The sequence below is a fragment of the Notolepis coatsorum genome (assembly GCF_963971535.1).
Source record: "Notolepis coatsorum genome assembly, chromosome: 8".
NCBI classification, from domain to species: domain Eukaryota; kingdom Metazoa; phylum Chordata; class Actinopteri; order Aulopiformes; family Paralepididae; genus Notolepis; species Notolepis coatsorum.
Window position 1 is genome coordinate 68,475,250 of NC_140172.1, and position 22,531 is coordinate 68,497,780.

Below are 22,531 nucleotides of genomic sequence, written 5' to 3' on the forward strand. Positions count from 1 at the left end.
CCCTGCTGGCCTGGGATCAGATCCCGCCAGAACCTCATATCCTGTGTCCCCTATCCTGTCTCCCTTTCAGCTTTCCTCTTGTCCCAATAGGAAAAGGAATGGACTACCCACTCTCCTTCAGAAAAACAAAGGCATCCACTACAATATATATTATTACCGTGGCCTCACGAAACGTAACCGATAGGAACAGTTGTGGCTATTTTTAGAGTTTTAATAATGTACAGAGAATTGTGTGTGCTTGAACACGCCTGTCCTGGGGCATTTGAACCTAGATGCTCTGTTGACATAATTAAACTAACATTATTTGAATGAAGCAATGTTGAGGTTACGAGTTCAGCTTGGAGTGGCTCTTTTTCCATCAGATGTGATGGGAGCAGGCAGTCCTGTATAGAGGGCACCTTCTGCAGAGGCACTCAGTCTGAAGTGTGTTGTAAAGAATACCACATTAACCCTTTCACTGCCACACTACCAAATGGTTAACCCTTTCACAACCACACAACAAAGGGTTACCTCTTTCACAACCACACTACAGACGGTTAACCCTTTCACTGCCACACAAAGCGTTAACCCTTTCACAACCACACTACAGAATGTTAACCCTTTCACATTCATAAATTACATGCAGGGCTATCGCTGCACATAATTTCCTTCAAACCCATGCGATCGTCCTGTACTCCCATCTAGGGTCCACACAGTGTGTAACAGGATGAGACCGCTTGGAAAACTGGGGAGGTAAATAACACAATCATTCAAATAAATAACACGGTAACCTTTTACGTTTGTAAGCACCTTTCTAGTTCAATAGTAAACAGCCAAGTAGGTCAAGCTCAATTTTAACCCTTTCACTACCACACTACAGAATGTTAACCCTTTCACTACCACATTACAGACGGTTAACCCTTTCACTGCCACACAACAAAGGGTTAACCCTTTCACAACCACACTACAGATGGTTAACCCTTTCACTACCACACTACATACGGTTGTGATTGTGTTATTTACCCCCCAGTTTTCCAAGCAGTCTCATCCTGTTACACACTGTGGACCCTAGATGGGAGTACAGGACGATCGCATGGGTTTGAAGGAAATTATGTGCAGCGATAGCCCTGCATGTCATTTTCATGAATGTTACATGAGGGAACGTTTGAAGTGCACTGCCTCTATATATAATTGTATGCATTTAAGGTGCCACATTGATGTTTGAGTTTGTCTGGTCATCGGAAAACATCGGCAGTAATTTACTCATAAATGCCTCCATGTTGAGAAAATGTACGGCGATGAACCTCTGGAGACCGAATTGCACTTTAGAAAGATGGGCTGATAACAGCTGAATGAACTTGAATTAATTCCTTGTCCTATTCTGTCCAATGCCTTGAGTACAACTCAATTGTTCGTTCATAGTTTCTTACGAAATGATGAATGACTGGGGCCAAGGACATCTAGTTATTTGTTAATATGAGCATGTTTTCTCAAAGTCACAAACAAGCTATTTATAATGTAAAATGAATCACATCCTGACTGGAGACTCTGGTCTGTACCCATGGGGTGGATATGTGGGGGACTTTCTGGGATAATACCTGTTGGCACGACAATAAAATAAGTGATTTGGATTAACAATATTTAGCTAAACATACTAGAGGGCAACAAAATCTGAGATTTTTTACATCAACCACCAACCGGTAACCAATTTTAACAGGAGAATCTCGGGACACAAATCTACTTTCTGTACATTTAATCTCGCTAGGATATTGTCATATATTTGTAATTGGCATCACGTGTTGGAATTTTTGTAGTTTTCTTTTGTTATATATTTGTTTTCTATTGAAGATTATCATTCAAATAAGTCATTTGGATGAACAATATTTAGCTAAACATGCTAGAAGGCAACAAAATACAGTCATCCGTGATAATACAGTCAATGCCCAGTCACCCCCCTTTCCCTCCCCAATTTAGGACGACCCGTCACTGTTAATCCATCATTAGAGCTTCACAAATTGTGTATAATATATATGGTCTGGTTTTTGGGTTGATCTTTCCTTTAATGATAATTAAGCAATATTAATTGGCAAATAGTACACCTTATACACACTATCTTGCAACATTTTTTATTAACATTTCGTCTCCTTTTTCTTTTCTTTTTTCTTAATGGAAAACTACCTGTGGTCATGACCAGAGCATTTACATTAAGACGGCTACCAACCTAAACATTATCCAAAACCACACTCTAATCTCGCTGTCCCTTTAAATGTCCTTGCGGTAATTCCTGAAGCATACATATGGTCCATGAAAAAGAGATGGAGCTCCAAGTCAACTACACAAACACTCAGAGAGCGCAACTACCCTAGACCTTGAATTATACAGCGGTGGCAGCAGCATCCTGGATGGTAAACACCTGCGGAGCAGGAGAGCGGGAGGCGAGGATGATTCCATAAGAGAAGAGCAATACCATGATCCTCTGCCGAGCAGCACGCTCTCCTCACTGACGGCTGCCTTTTTTTCATTTTTATATTGGAATACTTTCCCACCCATTGTTCCATTTATGCAGAGAATGCGATCACAAGTCCTATGTATGGTGTGGCTATTTCTGCAAGGCAGGTAAGATAAGCAATTACAGTAACTTCACTGCTTCTTGTTTACAGGAGGACAAAGTACACATCTTATTTGGTCCACATGTACAGTAACTATCACTTAACTGACTTATCATTTGCTAGTTATTAGAATAATTGATGTGTATTAATGTTTTACTTATATTATCTTTGAAGCAAGATTTGATTGATATAATGCTAAATACAGTATGCTTCCTCCTAAATGTTAGTCTTGTATATGTTAGATATATACTGTGTCGTCTTATGATCTTAGTTTAGCATAATATATTGAAATGTTTATGCTGATGATTTCAATAGAGCTGAGCCAGAGAGGAAGAAACACGCATTGACGTGTGAAGCGTGTTAATCCGTGAAGGAAAACACATTAGCCTACTGAAGAACATTTGTTATACTAACTAACTGCAACTGATCATCTAACCTGTTTTTTTTTTCATTTAAAAATACTTTACATTTTATGTGTTTCACATTTCTTGGAATCTCACTTTGATTGCATGAATAATGAAGAAATAAAAAATTATGATTTAACATGTTAATGTAATCACAGTTGATCATCCATCTGTAAAAACAGAGGTCACATTATATTTAGCTCTTGTTTTGCCTGTGGGGTGTACGACAATGTTGGCTCCAGTACATTGCCATTATGACAATTTATACTTCTTGGTGTTGCTAATGCATATGAACATGGCAGTGGAAACGAGCAACGGGAAGCCGTCATGTGGTTGTTACTCCCAGAGGTTCTTTCTGGCTGTCTTGGCAGGCTTGGCTGCTGTAAAGAGATGAAGTTGCCCAGCAGGGCGGTTAAAGCCCCCTCTCCATCTGACTTCCTGGACAAACTTATGGGGCGGACATCTGGCTACGATGCCCGCATCAGACCTAATTTCAAAGGTAAAGTGCAACACTGTACGCCTTGGTAGGTAGTGGTACTGTGCTTCCCTGTCAAAACAGCTGTGAGTATCTGTGCTGTAGAACATAACAAAGTGAGGCAGTGAAGCAGCACAAATGGTAAACAGATGGGTTTTGGCTGTGTATGAGAGCTCGAGGCCATAATAATTCTACACAGAATTCCTCTCAAGTCATTTGTTAAATTCTTTCTTCATGAGAATTCTGTCATTTCCCTTACATGTTAACCCATAGACCTACTTCAGTCGCTTCCCTCTCCCTTGTGGAGCTGGCAGATTCCCTCTGACACACTTCCTCCCCTTTTCTCTGGGGTCACGTTTCATATATATTTTATACTTGCTCCACATCCCTTAAATATGCCAGTATGCTGGATAAGTCCCAACTGATTATCTATAAATACACTAATGTGACTGACTGAAGTAGAATTAATAAATAATTGCCTCTTAAGAAATGAGTTGCTGAAAGATTCACATTCTCAGTGGCTGACACTGACAGCTGCACAGGACTAATGGGAGCCTCAGCATACTGCAAAAGACAACATGTTATGCTACCCGGTGGTACCTTTTTTCGGTACTTTCATAATAACAAACGTTTATTTCGGTTGTAAAACTAAACTTATGTCTAAACTTCTCAATTTCAACATTGTTATCACACTACACCAGGGGTCAGCAACATTTACTATCAAAAGAGTTGAACTGGCCCAACTCCCGGAACTGTCTGAGGTGCTGATCCCCCAAGGTGCTGATGACTTTCTCCGACTTTCGCTTGCATTAGACTAATACGTCATTAGTTTGCGTTGCCAAGCTTGTTGAAATTCCATATAGTACATTTCGCTGAGTAAATTTTACTCAAACTGAGTAAAATTGTACTCACTTGGGCTCAAATGGACTCAGTTTGAGTACAATTGACTGCGGAAATTTACTGTGTAGCAACAAGACATCTTTAAGAACTTTTTCTATGCCAAGTTCACTGAAATTGATATAAAAGACCCTAGAATTGTCTGTATTCATCCTATATTTTTCCCGATGGTGCAAGCTGCTGTATTTATGCATTACATCACGTGCAGGAGTGCTAACGACCACCCCTAGGCATGCTCTAATTCTCATAACGCATGACTGCGTGTCGTGTAATGGTGGCTTTTATACAATTGGTGCATTCATCCAAGCGTATTGCTATACAATAAACACACATTAATTGAAGATTTATTGACAACCATCTGCAGAAAAAGTGGTTCCAAAAAAAAAGAAGAGACGTTGCCTCCGTGTGTAGAAGCAGCGCTGTTTCAAGGCGTGTGTTATGGGATTGATTGATTGAACATTTTATTACAGATAGACAGTGCTTGCATCTTTATACAATTGCCGAATTCATCCAACCTTATTGCTATACAATAAACACACATTAATTGAAGCATAATGGAGATTTATTTTATGCAGTCAGGTTATGCCGTTTACAGTCAAAGTTTTGCTTGTACACGGTTGCAATTCAATTCCCCCTCCTCGCAGTCCTCGGCCAGTCACGTTAAAATACGTCATTGGCTATAGGCTTTTCAAACAATTTAATAGGCTAAACTTTGTTTTAACTTCTTTAATTCACATTTGTTTATTTCATTTCATTTTTCCCGACATAATGCTACCTGCCTCGACGAAATCCGTGATTCGGTTGCGATACAGATGAATTATCTTCTCAGAATAGTATAAGTGGCTATAAGGTTGCTTCAAAGCATGGCATCTAACAGTGAAGTTAGCGGTTGTTATTGGAATGATTGATTGATTGATTGATTGAAAATTGTATTACCAGATTGCAGAATGGGTACAATACAGTACAGCTCAATAGGGGATGCAGACCAGAGAAAGACATTCGTCTTGTTTATTGAATATTGATTGAATACTTTATTTTGACACAATCGTAGGTCAAAAACATTTTAAAAGACAAGACAATAACAGTGTCAACAATGCTGGTCAAAAATGGATAAAACACAATAAAGCCAAGGCTTGTTTCCATTGTGGTCCATACATGGAACATAAAAAGGCACGGAAACACAAATGGACATGTACACTAGACAGGACACATCCTAAAAATGTGTATAAAAACACCTAACCTGACAACTCATACAGTTAACTAATGTTAAAAGAAAATCCGCAAACCCTTAAAAGCAACTCATGATAAAAGAAATAAAAGCTAAGTTATGATAAAAGAGATAAAAAACATTTTAAGACCAATTTGAGTTGCTGCTGAGCCATGTTTTTAGGGCGGATTTAAATCCGAGAGGGGAGTTCAGGAGTTTTATGAATGTTGGCAGGGCTTTCCACATTACCGTAGCAGAGTAAAAAAAAATGCATCTTTCCCCATGCATGTCCTGACTCTCGGCGGGACCAGGTCCGTGGGGCTTCCTCTTGTGGCGTGTTTGTGGACATCTCCTACTTTATTAAAATAATTTACTAGGTACTTGGGGACCGTTTCTTTCAGTACTTTAAAAACCAGTAGCATTTTAAGCTGGTGTACCCTTTCTTCAACCCTAAGCCATTCCAGACTGCTAAAGTGGGCTGGCGTTAGGTGAGTCCTAAAGTGAAGGTTGTGCAGGAGTCTCACTAGTTTGTTTTGGGAGGTCTGGAGCTTTGTCTTCATTTGTTTTGATATGTTGCTGTACCATGAAGTGCAAGCATAGTCAAAGTGACATTGGATGAGGGCTCCAGCTAGGGTCCTCAGAGCGTTTCTATTTATGAACGAGGAAATTCTAAATAAAAATTTGGTTTTTTGATTGACCTTAGTAATACCTTTTTGTGCCATTTTTTCATTCGAAAGTTTGTTATTTAAAATAAAGCCCAGGTAGGTGACCTCTTTATCCTCAATAATGTTTTCACCTACTCTAATTTTAAAACCCTGGGATTTCTTTAGGTTGGCGTTTGACCCAAAGAGTATGGCCTCTGTTTTTCCCAGATGTAGATACAATTTATTGTCACTGAGCCAAGAGCAGATCTTTTTCATTTCACTGCTCAGGACACTTTCCACTTTAGACTTATCCCTGTCAGAGACCAGGAGTGCCGAGTCGTCAGCAAACAGGAACAGGTTGCAATCGCATGCCGATTTCATGTCATTAATATATATTAAAAACAGTTTACATCAGGGTCCCCCATTTTCAATTCATCATAACATATATGACATACAGATAGACAGTACTGCTACATCTAGACATTTATGACATACCAGATTTACAAATACAGTACTGTTTTTGTAGGGTGATTATGGTTTATTTACATTGATTGTAACATTCCCGGTTATAGTGCAGTTTGTGAAAAGAGTATCTGTGTCGTTATTTTGCCTCTTAGCTGGAACAGAATTCTCAGAACCTTCTGCACCTTCTGCAATGCGCTTTTGCGCAGATGAGCCTGCGAGAACATGGCTATAATTTCGCCTGTCTTCAAAATTTGGGGTCCAATAGGATTGCAGGGAAGACTCACATCTATGGCCAGTGACGGACATAATCTCCCTCGATTTATATTTTGAATAGGTTGCTTCAAAGCATGCCGTCTAACAGTGAAGTGAGCGTGTGTTATTGGTTTGATTGATTGATTGATTGATTGAACATTTTATTAACAGTGAAATGAGTGGCCTTTTGACGAATGGCATCTAACAACCAACTTCGTGCGATTTTTATTTTGTTTCACAATGACTCATGACCCACCAATTACATAATCCAACATTGTGTAAGAAACTAATACATTCCACGTGACAGAATTGTTTTTGAATGAGTCGTTACTTATGACGCTATCAATACATCCATTCATAAAGATTATTGTCTGCCATCTTGGTTTAATTCCTAAAACCACGAACGGCGGAGTGATTGTAATTCGGTTGTGGGTGGGTTCTGGGATCACGAGCGTGTGTTATGATAAATAACAACGTCTAACTTGACTGTTTCAGCCAATCAGAATTGAGAAATTTGCATGCCATTGTATAAAAAAGCAATAATACACTCTGAAGCCTGTGGTATGTCGAATATTGCCACCGCTGTGATGCCTATGGCACTCGAGCTTTGCTCTCGTGCCTGCGGGCGCATCACAGCCGTGGCAATATTCATGACATACCACGGCTTCTTGTGTATTATTGCTTAAACATTATCTGGCCATCCTCATCAGGAAATACTATCAAACTCATCTGACCTCATCTGGTCCTTCCAACTTGCACAACACACAAATGGAGAACGGCTTATAGCAGACTTAATGATTTTAGAATATTTCAGCTAATGAAGTAAAATGTTTATCATCAACTATCTAGTTCGTTTTCATAGTGTAACATTTGGCTACTTAAATAATTGAACGTATAGAGAGAGAAACTGAAACTGATGTCTCTGAGTGTGAGCGTTTCCAGGGTTAGCTTAGTTAGCGTTAGCAGCTAACGTTTGTTAAGGTTTTTACCACGACATGGGCATAAAGTTTAGGGCCCTATGGAATCCGCGATCGTGGAGGATTTCACGGAATTGAGATATTAACACGGAATTCTGAATTATCATGGAATGGTGTGGAATTTGCTTAAATGATACATAAATCGTTTTTCATATAAATCAATCTTCACTACGACTTTAAAACGGTGACGTGGCACGGTCTACGGATACGCAGAAATGACAGCTACCAAATCCATTCTGAAACAACGGAACGCAGTTGCGCGTAACCAGAGTGTCTCTCTCTCTCAAGTAGGCAAACATTACACTATGAAAACGAACTGGATAGTTGATTTAGCCATTCTCCCTTTCTATCTGTATGTGTATTTATGTGCGCGTATGCGAGCACCCATCCCATCTCTGGTCTTTGGAAAGACCAGATGAGGTCAGAGGAGTTTGATAGTATTTATTTACTGAGGATGGCCAGATAATGTTGATATTTAAACTTAAAAAGAGAGAGAAGCTTCAGCAAGTACAAAACGCTGCTGACCGATAAAATAATCCCTCACTGAGGAAAACACAAAGTGCCTAACCATCATGTATCACAATGGTTATGTCAGCCAGAGATGGGGAGAAGCATGAACCTTTAAAGGACATCTCTTTGAAAGAAATTTTACAGTTTTTTTCTGATTTCTTTTAAACAAATTATTATTTTGTATTATTTAACTATTTAATTATTATTTAGTTTTAAAATTGTAATTGAAAAAATCCAGTTAAATCCAAATGAAAAAATATTAAATACGAAAACAGAGAAATCTGAAAACAGGACAATTCATACCCGAAAACAGGAAAAGATCAAACGGATTTCATAGGGCCCTAAGATACAACTGATTTCATAAAGGAATGGCAAGGATGCAAAGCATGTTAGATGCATTGGACCTGTTGCTTGCAGAGTTTTCACTGCACATAGAAACAGCGCGACTCGCGAGAGTTGTCACAGAGCTGTGAATGTAGGGCTGAAGAGCTAGATGTCATAGCTTCTAAAATGTAAGGTCCGCGCTGGTCTGTGTCTATTATGAAATGACAATTGCGCGTCATTGAAGGTCTGTGCTAGTCTGTGTCTATTATGAAATGACAATTGCGTGTAATTGGAATTCAGATTATTTTCTAAATGGGCAGGTCTTGGGTACCGAAATGTGGCATCGATTGATCTGACGTGAATCTGTACTCTACAGAAGTATATGACTGTGAATCACCTTAGAAGATTATTGCATGTAATTGACAACAGTAAGGACAATATAACTCCGGCCACTGTTCTGTCTCTAGATGCCATGAAGGCTTTCGATAGACTGGAATGGTCATATCTTTGGACGGTGCTGGAGACTATGGGGCTTGGAAAGAAATGTATACATATGATTCAAGTACTTTATGCCTCACCCTCAGAAATGATAATGACAGGCAAAATATGCTCCACACTTCCCGGTCTCTAGATATTCTAGACAGGGTTGTCCTCTGAGCCCCGGACTATTTGTGCTTTCCCTCGAACCATTAGCCCAATTTATAAGACAAACAGAAGAAATCGCCCCCATAACAATCAATGATACACCACACAAAATTGCTCTTTATGCGGACGACTTACAAATTTTTATGAAAGACCCCTCCCAATCGGCCACAAATTAACTTAGTATACCGAAATCAATTATACTATCAGGCTTCCTCTAATGAGTTGGCCAAAGCGGTGCAACTACCGGCTGACATCCCCATAGTTGAACACTTTAAATACTTAGAGATTTTCCCCACACTAAATCATCAAAACCCACCTCTTCAACTTGGCCTTTAACCCCTAATTTCTCACTTTGTATGTTGTGTCTGTCCACTATGTTTGTTACTTTTGTTATTTTTTTCCCCTATGTAAAGCGACCTTGGGTCTTCTGAAAGGTGCTATATGAAACTAAGTTATTATTATTATTATTATTATGAACCTCTATGGGGGGGTGCTGCCGCACCCTCAGCACCCCCTACTTCCCGTGGCTATAGCAACACCTCTCTCTCTCTCTCCCTTGCTCACCCGTGTGCATCCACCGCACATCCATGGAAAAAAACAATGTTGACATCACACACCTCCCAGCCAGCCAATACACTGTACTCCATTTCACAGTAACACAGGGCTACAGCAGCACTATACTGCTATATAACTGTAAGAGCATTTCTACTGCTGAGTCCAATGATGCCTCCCACAAGTCTCTAGTACAAGCAATTCACAAGTTATGAAAGTTTTGAACATTCTGCCATTCATTTCTATGCTCAAAATTACCCACATAAACGTCAAATTATTCCCACACTGTGCACTGAAACCTTCCACAAAGTAATGGCTCACCATTCCCAACACAGCTGCTGTTACCTGTGACCCTGGTCTGAGAACTCCCTGAGGAGTTTTGATTGATTGATTGATTGATTGAAACGTTTATTAACAGATTGCAGAATGGGTACAGTACAGCACAATACATACAATTGTTAAGGGGATGCAGACCAGAGAAAGACTTTCGTCTTGTTTACATCAGGGTCCCCCTGTTTACATCAGTAACATTTCTTAATTTGTGGGATAGATGGATTGATGGAAAGACAGACAGACATACAGACAGACAGACAGACAACATTATGCCTTGTCTACACTAGCCAAGGTTTAGTCGTGCTGTGGCCTGTCTGGCACACATTGAGCGTCTCCATTGTCTTTAGAATCTGAGACGGCCACTTTTCACAACCTGGCCATGGTTTAGCTTGTGTACCACAGTTGTTGGTGTGAATTTTTAAAGGTTGCCAAGCAACTGGAGAGTTTACAAGAAACGCAATGGAGACCATACCATACCAAACCTTGCTATGGCTAGCCACAGCCAGGCTCAACATAGATAATGGAGAAATGGCATTATACTAGGTGTTTGGTCACAGCTAACAAATGTGGACGTCAATCATCAGTCTGTGGGGAAGACACTGGGTCTCATTCCCGAACGAAGTTACGACAAAAAATTTCGTCTTAGCCAGATTTCGGCCCATTTAAGACATATTAGGGCTGGGAGTGGGAGTCCCCAAATTTTCCTGAGATCAGATTTGATCGTGGCTGAGAGCAGATTTAAGAGTGCTGAGTGCTGAGTGCTCTTAAATCTGCTCTCAGCCACGATCAAATCTCATGATTGATAGACTAATTTAAAATTTCATTATAACTTGACAGACTGTGTTCTCATAGTGATTCCTTCATGTCAACGCTACAGGCCTCCTTGGAATTAATTACTTAATCATAATTAAAATAAATATGACAATATTTGTACGATAAGAAATTACGCATTTGATGTCGGAAAAATAAATAATATGGATTCATCTGATCACAGGGCAGCTGCTTAACCATATCTGAACCAGCTATTTTGGACAAATGTATAATTACTTTAATTACTCAGATATTTCAAACACAATTATGCAATTATTGTGAAATGATTGAAAATAATAATTATTTAATGCCTTCTGTGGAATTTGTATTTCTTATTTGTTACACATCTGTTTTAATGATTAATTATATACATTTGAAAGAATGCAGGTCAACATGCAATGTATCCCATTGATTGGTATACAATGGGACAGACCTTTGTTTGATTGATTGATTGATAACGTTATTAACAGATTGCAGAATGGGTACTGTAACTGAGGGGTACAATTCCCTGACTGTATTGATAAGTATGGTATCATTAAACCACTACCGTCTTATGCACTTTAATTACTGGCCATACAGTACATGATATATATAATGATGAACACTTCCCACAATGAAATCGGTTCCACACAAAGTTGTAATTAAGTATTTATTGCAGCAAAAGGTACATAATATACTTCTCTATTTCACTTTGAATGCGCTTATAAGGCAAAGGAATGTGCGTAGGCAAATCAATAACGAATGTCCATTCTCTGGTTACGCAGGAGGTAATTATACAACCTGAATCTTAGGGAATTATATCTATGGTACACTAGTAATATAGCGGGAGATACTGGAAGGGTCCCCCCGGTTGTAAGCCAGCAAGGGTAGAGGATCTGTCGGTAATAGAGGAAAACGTTGGTGATGCTGGTCACTGTAGAACTTTAGCCGCACGATACACTATACACAAATAGACTATTTTTTTTTTAAACTTAAATTTTTATTAACAGTTTTTAGACAGACAGCACTTACAAAAAATAAATAATAAAAAATAAAGAAACTAGCATCACAATAAAAACAAAAAGAAAAAACAGTGCACATAAATATTTACATGGGTATCATGGTTAGTTGTCTGGTTCCCCTACTGTTGTTTTCTAGGTATTTGATACAAAGGCTGATTGTGTATCTCCCTTAAACAGGCATAAACAGGTAATTCCTACTCAAAGATGATAAATGCTGACTAAGGCTTGTATGTGTGATCTAGGTCCAGAGACCCTCCTTGAGCTTCTTTCTTCCCTTATCCTTCGTCCTTTCTTTTTTTTTCTCTTGTTTATTAACTTTCACTTTGCCTTTTGGTTCACCCATACACAAACCACATCATCCCTGAATATTTAATATCACACCGTTAAACAGACATAAATAATAAGGTATAAAAACATTCAGCAATTGTAATATCCCAAAAAACTAAATAGAAAATACTAACTAAAGCACAGGTGTGTGACATGGGTTCATAGACCCTCCTTGAACATCTTTCCTCCTTTACCCTTCGCCCTCTTGTGTTGCATTTGGTTCTTCCTCTGTGATGTCGTTCTCGTTCCTTTTATAATCCTCCCACTTTCCCCATCTTTCCCCAAATTTCTCTTCCTGTAACCTCAGCATGTGTGTTATCCTTTCCATATCCTGTATTTCTTCCACTATTCCTACCCATTTTGCTATTGTCGGTGGGTCTTCCTTGTACCACAGTCTCGTTATTGCTTTTCTGGCCGCTATCAACATTATCTTTATTAAATATTTGTCCCCCCCTTGTATTCCCTCGTGTGTCAGGTCTCCTAAGTAAAGCACCAGTCCTGTTTGTGGTAGCCCGTATCCTAATATTCGGATCATTGCTTCCCCTATCTCCTCCCAATACCCCTTCAGCTTCTGACATCCCCAGAATATGTGCGTGTGGTTTGCCCCCTCCTTCCCACACATCCTCCAGCATGCTCTTTGTGTTGGTGCATATTTTCCCTTCAGCTCTGGGGTTATAAAGAATCTGATTATGTTTTTCCATCCAAATTCTTTCCATATTCTCGATCCTGTTGTTGAATGTTGTACCTCGCATATGTTCCCCCATTCCTTCCCTGTTATTCCTATCTCTAGTTCTCTCTCCCATTTCTCCCTTATATAATCGGTTGTGTGTCCCTTGCTGGTCATTATAGCCCGGTATATTGCTGATATTACTCTTCCTTGCCCCCCTTCGTATGCCCATACTATCATCTTTATTATTCCATTCTGTTCCTCGTCTTTGGCCCCCCTTATTTCTTTGTTGTAGTAGTCTCTAACCTGTAGATATCTGAAGTGGTCCCTGTTTTCTAGTCCAAATTTCTCCTTTAATTTTTGTAGTGTCTGCATTTCTCCCTTCTCTATCATTTTGCATATCGCTGTTGCCCCCCCCCCCTCTCCCACCTTCTGAATCCATGGTCTAACCTCCCTGGTTTGAATCTCTTGTCATGTGCTACCCATCTCAGGACCCCTGACTGCTTCTCCAATTTGTGTGTTTTTACTACTCTGTTCCATATGGTCAAGGTGCATTTGGTGATTGGATCTAATAGTCCCTCTTTTTCTTTAAATAGTTCCCTATCTCCCACCAGAGCTTGTACCTTGTATCCCTCCCCTTCTTTTTCAATGTCTTTCCATCTTGCCTCATATCTGTCGTTACACCAGCACGTCACTGCTCTCAGTTGTGCTGCATAGTAATAATCTTGTAGGCTGGGTACTGCCATCCCTCCCTCTTCCTTTGGTAGTTGTAGTGTTTTATATCTGACCCGTGGTCTTCTCCCCGCCCATATGAACCTCGATATCAGTCTGTCCCACTCCCTGAATTGATTCTGTGGTATTTGTATCGGTAGTGACTGGAATAGGTACAGTAACCTTGATAGTATGTTCATTTTAATGACCTCTATTCTTGAATTGAAGTCCAAGGGCATTACTGTCCATCTCTCTAAGTCTCTCTTGATGTTCTGATTTATCTGTGTATAATTCGCCTCAAACAGTTTCTCCACCCCTCTCGTGATGTTCACCCCTAAGTATTTAATCTTGTCCATGTCCCATCTTATCCCGTACTGTTCTCTAATTTCCGTCGTTGGAGAATAGTTCCATGCTAAGGTATGTGTCTTTGTCACGTTTAGTTTGTATCCTGAGTAGTGGCCATATTCCTTCAGTAGATCCATCAGTGCCGGGAAGCTCTTTTCTGGTTGCCTCATGTATCACAAATAGACTATTACTGACTTAATAGAATATGTCGCACTCGACGGTATAGCGCCAAACTCTGACACTTCAGTTATTAATTCGCACGCGGTCTCAATGCTCTACTTGGGGCCAAACAGGCCATACTTCACCGCACGTCGTATCGTGGGTGAGGCTTCAACTTATTGGGTAACAAAGACTTCTGACTAAGTGCTTCTGTATTCACCTGCGCCGTATTTATACGCTTAGATGAATAAACTAGTACCTGCTTTATTCCTGTCTCATATCCTTGCGCAATACCATTCATGTCCAGGCATGTCCCCGGCGGTGACTTTGAACCTGACTTTGGAGGCATGGCCTTGGCGCCTGTGGACCGCTGTCCAATAGGAGAATGAAATATTATGGTCTGTACTAGGCTAAAGGGATATTCCGTGTATATGTACAAGGAATATACAAGGGATATCAAACTATATACAAATATTATGCAATATATATCAATCAATAAATATATATATTCGGTTTAATCTGATCCTTTGTAACAGCCGCCTCCTAATTAGTCCCACCTAATTAGCTAAGCAGAGACAGATTAACCGCACTGTCCACTACTCAATGTCTGTTGTGAGGGGTAGGGCAGTTCACAAAGTCATGGGGTCATGGTCGTCATCAATAGTATCGGGAAGCCTTGGCAACTCTATTAGCCTCGCCACGGGTCGGGTGTAGATCCGCCCTTGGACGAGCACTTCGGCTGCTCGGACCTTTCCGTCGGCACCGGTGATCACTTTGCTTACGCGGCCAGCCGGCCACATAGCTCGGGGTAGTGACTGGTCGATAATCATGACGACTGTTCCTTCTGTCAAATTGTCTCTCTTTCACCCATTTCTGGCGGGTCTGTAGAGACGGTAGATAGTGGAGTAGGAAGATGTTCCAAAACTTGTCAGCCAATACTTGACTGTACCTCCACATTCTTCGGCCGTTCGCTTCTTCAGGCCTGTACATTGTCTGTGGTAGCGCGGGGTCCAGCCGCCCCATCAAGAGTGTGTTGGGGGTGACTGGGTCGACATCTGCTACATCACTTGAGACGTAACCGAGGGGCTTTGAGTTCAATACTCCCTCGATCTCCGTGAGGACTGTCATTAGGACTTCTTCCGCCACGGTCTGGGCCCCAAGCACGGCGTACAGGGCTGTCTTTATTGAACGTACTTCTCGTTCCCAAGTTCCACCGAAGTGAGGTGCATTCGGGGGATTAAACTGGAAGTCAATCTGGTATGGAGCGAGGTGGGTCTTAAGTTCTGGGCCCATAGCTTGGAAGCTCTCTCTCAGCTCTCTTTCTCCGCCTTTGAAGTTTGTCCCGTGATCGGACAATAATATAGACGGTTTGCCTTTCCGCGATGTGAATCTTCGGAAGGCCATAAGGAATGAGTCTGTGCTCATGGTTGGAAGGAGTTCTATATGCATCGCTCGGGTGGTCATGCATTTGAATACAATACCCCACCGCTTCTCGGTTCCTCTTCCTTTCTTTACATACAGCGGGATAGATTGTTGCTTGCGTGGGGCTATTCTTGAGCGAGCCAGGATGAAAGCAGTATGTATTTCTCCTCCCTCCTCTCGGGCACGCAAGTAGGCCACCGAACCGTAGGCTACTTCGGAGGCGTCGCTGAAGACGTGCAGGTCCATCTGGCACGTCTCCGGCCTCACTGTGGGTGGGAAGTAGCTGCGGCGTATGTTGACACCTGGGAGTGAGCTGAGTTCTGTCTCCCACTCTCTCCATGTGGATGCAAGGTGTTCGGGTATGGGGTCGTCCCAGCCCTGGTCCTTGTCCCATAACGCTCTTACAATCATCTTTGCCCTGGTGGTGTAAGGTAGAATACATCCCAACGGGTCATATTGTCTGGCGAGTGTTCTGTATACACTCCGTCTGGTGGTCGGTAGTGCAGTCGACCTTCCCTGCTCCTTGGTCAGGGGTGTGTGTTTATAATGGAGCGAGTCTGTTTTGAAGCGCCAGACTAGTCCTAATGTCATTTCTTGGGCTTCTCCTGGGATGGTCGCCATCCAGGTCTCGCTGCTTGCTGCCTTGTCCTCGGGGGAGAGGCTGCGCAATACTTGCGGGTCGCTGCTGGCCCACTGCCTGAGATCAAAGCCGCCTTTGATCAGGGAGGCGCGGAGCTTGAGTAGAAGGGCCTCGGCTTCTTCTGGCGTCGAGACGCTTTGCAGACAGTTGTCCACGTAGAAACTATTTCCTACACTTTGTCGGACCTCTTCATCAGCTGCTGGGTCCTCTGCGACGTGTTTTTGCAGTGCAAACGTAGCACAGCATGGGCTGCATGTGGTTCCGAAAGGGAGGACTTCCCATTGATAGATGGCTGGTTGCTCGTCCCCGATCCTCTCTCTCCATAGGAACCGCAGCAGGGGCTTGTCCTCCTCCACTAGTCTCACCTGCAGGAACATCCCTTTGATGTCGCCGCTGATGGCCACCTTGTCTTGGCGGAAACGTAGTAACACGCCTAGTAGAGAGGGGCCTAGTGTTGGGCCGGGCAAGAGCTCTTTATTCAGATTTTGTGATCCGATCTGGTAGCTGCAGTTGAACACAATACGATCCTTGCCTTTGTGGTGCGGCACGTACCATGATTCGGTCGTCTGATCGGCCTCTTTAATGTCAATTTTCTTTGTGTCCCGCTGTGATTAGCTTGTTAATCTCAGCACGGTACACAGTCTCTTGAGCGGGGTCTCTGGCTAGGCGCCGCTCTGTGTTCAATAGATACCGCTCCGTCGCTTCTTTTGGGGCGTGGAAGGTAGGCATACCCGCTCGCCTCAGGAGTGGAGTTGCGTATCTCATCACTCCGTTGACTTTGACTCTCTTTGTCCCCTGCTCGAGGAGGGCTATAGCGTAAATGTCTTCCTTGGAACGAATGTCTTTCTTTTCGTTCTTAAAGGGCATTGTCTCTAGTGTCCATAGCCTCTCGACATGCTGTAGGAGGGTGGTGTCTTCTTCTGTCACTCTGGAGTGGAGGCAGCTAGTGGCTGCTGTTCGGTTAAGGGACCTAGCGAGGGGGCCTTGTAGTGTCCATCCTAGGCGGGTCTCGACTGCTGCAGGACAGCCTCTGGGCCCTGTGTGGACCCGGTCCATCGGGACGATGAGGTCTGCATGGTCGGAGCCTATCAGCAGGGTCGGGGTGGCACCGTCTATGAGCGGTATAGGTAGTTGACGCAGGTGCACATATTTATCCATCAGCTTGGCGATGGGGTAGGTGTACTGCGACAGGCCTATTTCTTGGCTGGTGAAAGCGTTAGTAATCCTATACCGTCTCTCTGGCTGCCCGCTTGCTGCGATAGTGAAGGAGACATTCTCGCCCTTTATCGTCTTTAGATCTCTTCTTATTGTCCGAATCGTCATCTGGTTTTCGCTCCCCCGCAGCCTCAGCTGGGCCGCAGCGGACGCGAGGAGAAGGGTCTTCTCTGACCCGTCGTCAAGGACGGCGTAAGTGTCCATGACCTTGTCTTGGTAACTCAATGTTACGCGGACCACCTTTAAGAGCACCCGGGCGCCCCCGCTGCTGGCGGGGTCAATGTACATAACACTTGCCTTTGTGCTGCTTGAGGGTGCAGGCTTTCTTCTGTTACTGTCGTGTAGGACGTCTAAGTGGGCTCAGTCACACCGACTACACCTCTTCTTTAAGCGGCAATCGGCTGCCATGTGACTGCGCGCACATCGGTAACAGCGTCGGTTGGACTTTATCCATTGACTCACCTCGTCGGCGGTCATCTTCTTGAACGTGTCACATTGTGACAGCCAGTGTTCATTTTCGCAGTACAGGCACACCCTCTTCCACTTCTCTTTCATCGAGGGGGTACTGTGGTTCTTGCTGCTCGGTACTGATTCTGATTGGTGCATGACGGTCACCAATCTGCGGCCATCGTTTGCTCTCCTAGGTCCCTCTCTGGAGCTTGGTGTGCTCCGCATGAACGTATCCAACCGTAGGCTGTTGACTTCTCTCGCCAGGAAGTCGGCTAGGTCTAGGAGGGATGGCTCGGGACCGTTAGGATCACGGTGGTCTCTTTGCCGCCTGAAGCGCTCTTGTCGGGCGGGCGGAAGCTTCTCTAAAATCCTCTCGACATTAGAGTTTGCGTACAGTTCGTGCATACCCTTTTCTCTTTGCGCCCCCAGCATCCCTACCAGGGATTGTACTTTGATAGACAGGTCATCTAGTGAGCGATTGTCTGTGGCTGGGGGTAGGCGGTCAATATGCCTTATCTCTTGTATTACGTAGTCCCATATGCGTCCATATCTTTGGTCGAGTGCTGCTAGAGCCGCGGTGTATGGGGTAGTAGAGGTGGCATAGGCCAGCGCTATATTGTGCGCTCGGGGCACCTTGAGGTGCTTCAGTAGGATAGCATATTTGTACGGTTCATCAGCTACATCGGACATCATTGTCTCTAAGCACATTCGTAGCTCTGTGTACTGTGCTCTGTTCTCGTGTGTGAAGTCCGGGAACGTCGGTGTGCCAATGTATGATGCCATGGATGGCTGGCACATCGGTGAGCGTTGGAAGAGAGGCCTCCTAGGCGAGTCTCCTCTTACGCCTCTTGGTGGGCTGGTACCTGCTGGATACCATGGCCCGCGTACCCAGGTGCTGTTCCTCGGGGCTGGTCGTGCGTCAAGCTCACCCGTGAATTGAGTCGGGGGTCTGTAGCGCAGAGCCGCGTGGGTGAAGCCTGGGCTGTACTGGACCTCCTGGTCCTGTGGAGTACTGTGCTGCTGTTGGGCTTGACTCTCCTCCTCTCCCTCTTCTTCTTCCTCTGGCAGGTCATCTAGATCCTGTAGTCGTCTATTTAGCCTCTCCGCGGTGTAGACCGTTTCTTCCTTGTAGCTGGGTCTCACTTGGACCGGACGGGGAAGGGGTTCGGAGGGGGGGTATAGGCTCTCTCTGGTGGTCGGGCTCAGGGTCGCTTGATCGGGTAGGGGAGGGTGCCCTTGACCCTTGTCTTGACGAGGCCCTGGAGCCCTGTGCGGAGGGAGGGGGTGTTGCCCTGGTGATCAGCTGCTCCATTATCTGCGCTTGTAATCGGTCGCGCTCGGCTTCGCGCTTGGTGAGAGCGAGGTCGCGCTCTGCTTCTCTTTGGGCATCGGCAGCGGCGCGCTGGGCGTCGGCGGCGGCGCGCTGGGCTTCGGCCCGGTCCCTTCCCATATTCTCTTCCGTCTGAAGGCGTCTAATCTCTAGACGTGTACGATCTTCGTCGCTCCGTTGCTGCGCTTGAAGGCGTTCTCTTTCCATGGAAGAATGTTCGCGCTCACTAAGCGTCTGTGCTTGGAGTCGATCGCGCTCTGTTGAGGCTGCCAGGCTGGCGAGGAAGGCCTGTGCCAGCATCTTGTCCGCCTCGCTGGGGGAAGACGCTGGTTGAGGTGATCCGCTCCTGGTAGTCCTCGTTGGAGATCCGTTCTCCTGTGGCGAGTCGAGGAGATCCATCTCCGGGGTGCTCGCCTCTTCTTGTAGTGGGTCGAGTTCCATCCCTGGAGGGCTGTCTTTATCCTGGAGCTCTCCGGGGACTACTTCTTCGGTCTTGGCGGGGGGTAAAGTCATGTCAGGTCCCTCCTGGTCCCCTCCGTGAGCTTGGTCAGTTACGTTAGAACCCACTAGGGCCTCTATAGGCGGGGTAGCCTGGTCGATAGGGTCGGACATAATTTTACTATCTACTTTTTCCGCGTTTACCGTCTGTAGAAAGCTAGGTAGTATATTGGCAACGTAATCCTCTAAATACTGAGGTGTCTGCCGTCTACGCTGCGGGCGATCTATTTTAGGAGAACCGTTTTGTGGAGTGTTCATCATTGGCCATGTCAATATTAATACCACTATATTAATATTACGCTAGTTACCCTCCGGCTCGAAGGACCAATTGTAACTGAGGGGTACAATTCCCTGACTGTATTGATAAGTATGGTATCATTAAACCACTACCGTCTTATGCACTTTAATTACTGGCCATACAGTACATGATATATATAATGATGAACACTTCCCACAATGAAATCGGTTCCACACAAAGTTGTAATTAAGTATTTATTGCAGCAAAAGGTACATAATATACTTCTCTATTTCACTTTGAATGCGCTTATAAGGCAAAGGAATGTGCGTAGGCAAATCAATAACGAATGTCCATTCTCTGGTTACGCAGGAGGTAATTATACAACCTGAATCTTAGGGAATTATATCTATGGTACACTAGTAATATAGCGGGAGATACTGGAAGGGTCCTCCCGGTTGTAAGCCAGCAAGGGTAGAGGATCTGTCGGTAATAGAGTCCGGGTCAACGATGATAAGGAGACTCCGAGTACGGGAGACGGTGCAATAAGATCTTGATCCACAGACGAATACAGCTGTTCTCCGTAGCCTGTAGCTCCACAGGGAAGAAAGCTAGCCTGCCTCAGGCTTCTGAGGGGCAGACTCGACGTGGCTCCTCACAGGGTAAATCCCACACACTTGTGGGCGTCGGCGATTCTCCGCTCCATTAATTACAGGACCAAAAGCAAATATAATCCAGCCGAAAAGGGCTATGCAGTCGTCGGGTAGATAATCCAGTGTACATGTCCACACGGTCCTCGTCTAGGGCTCCTCGGGTGAAAGCGCCATGAAAGCAGCCCAGCCTGGATAAGCACTCTAGCTGATACGAGGAAAACGTTGGTGATGCTGGTCACTGTAGAACTTTAGCCGCACGATACACTATACACAAATAGACTATTACTGACTTAATAGAATATGTCGCACTCGACGGTATAGCGCCAAACTCTGACACTTCAGTTATTAATTCGCACGCAGTCTCAATGCTCTACTTGGGGCCAAACAGGCCATACTTCACCGCACGTCGTATCGTGGGTGAGGCTTCAACTTATTGGGTAACAAAGACTTCTGACTAAGTGCTTCTGTATTCACCTGCGCCGTATTTATACGCTTAGATGAATAAACTAGTACCTGCTTTATTCCTGTCTCATATCCTTGCGCAATACCATTCATGTCCAGGCATGTCCCCGGTGGTGACTTTGAACCTGACTTTGGAGGCATGGCCTTGGCGCCTGTGGACCGCTGTCCAATAGGAGAATGAAATATTATGGTCTGTACTAGGCTAAAGGGATATTCCGTGTATATGTACAAGGAATATACAAGGGATATCAAACGATATACAAATATTATGCAATATATATCAATCAATAAATATATATATTCGGTTTAATCTGATCCTTTGTAACAGGTACAGTACAGTACAGCTCAATTACATAAGGGGATGCAGACCAGAGAAAGAATTTCGTCTTGTTTACATCAGGGTCCCCCATTTTCAATTCATCATAACATATGACACACACGACACAGATAGACAGTACTGTTACATCTATACATTTATGACATACCAGATTTGCAAATACAGTACTGTTTGTGATACAAAAAGAGTCCAGAAAAGAGAGTACATTTGACGTAGAAACTGTTGGAGGAGGTTGGGTAGGAGGGGTGGGTGGGGGTTGGATAGACTTACACTGTACAAGCAAAACTGTACATTGGAATATTGACAACCATACTTGGTAATTTACTGTACATTGGAGGGGGTTGACATAGCTATAAACCGCGCGGCAGGCCCCCCCCCCCCCCCCCAAGTGCCGCGCAGCACACCGAGAGGCAGAGAAAAAAAGAACGGCCTGTCTCTCTCTCTCTCTCTCTCTCTCTCTCTCTCTCTCTCTCTCTCTCTCTCTCTCTCTCTCTCTCTCTCTCTCTCTCTCTCTCTCTCTCTCTCTCTCTCTCTCTCTCTCTCTCTCTCTCTCTCTCTCTCTCTCTCTCTCTCTCTCTCTCTCTCTCTCTCTCTCTCTACCAGTCGCAGACTGTGTGGACTGACTGTCACTCAGTGCTTATGGGCGGAGCCAAGCCATAACAGCCTGAAATCTTGAAGCTGAAAAATGATGGTTTTGAGTACTTGATTAGAAATATAAAACAATGCATTTTTTTTTTTTAAACGTACAGATGTCTTCAATACACTCACAGGAATTGTGTAAAGTTGCCCAAATAGTGCTAGGAATAGCAGTACATGTCCCCTTTAATCCACATTTTCTGGACGATTTTGGGATTCATGAACGGTCCCTTCTCCTGGATTCGGTCTTAACCTGTTCCACACGATGTGAAAATCCGCATAAAATATATACCTAGGTAAATGGAATATTGCTTTTTGATAAAGTTAGTTGGCTCTGGCAGCGCCCAACAGATAACGTTA

General features: G+C 43.7%; 1 protein-coding gene across 1 annotated transcript in view; it reads left to right on the top strand.

Moving 5' to 3' along the window:
* Positions 1–3,319: 3,319 nt before the first annotated feature.
* glra4b (glycine receptor, alpha 4b) overlaps positions 3,320–22,531 on the top strand; it is a gene marked incomplete at both ends in the record, with an annotated part of 115,067 nt that continues 95,855 nt past the window's right edge. The window contains one exon of the mRNA XM_084320452.1: positions 3,320–3,491. Coding sequence (XP_084176578.1) covers positions 3,320–3,491 — 172 coding nt within the window. The remainder of the gene's footprint in view (positions 3,492–22,531) is intronic.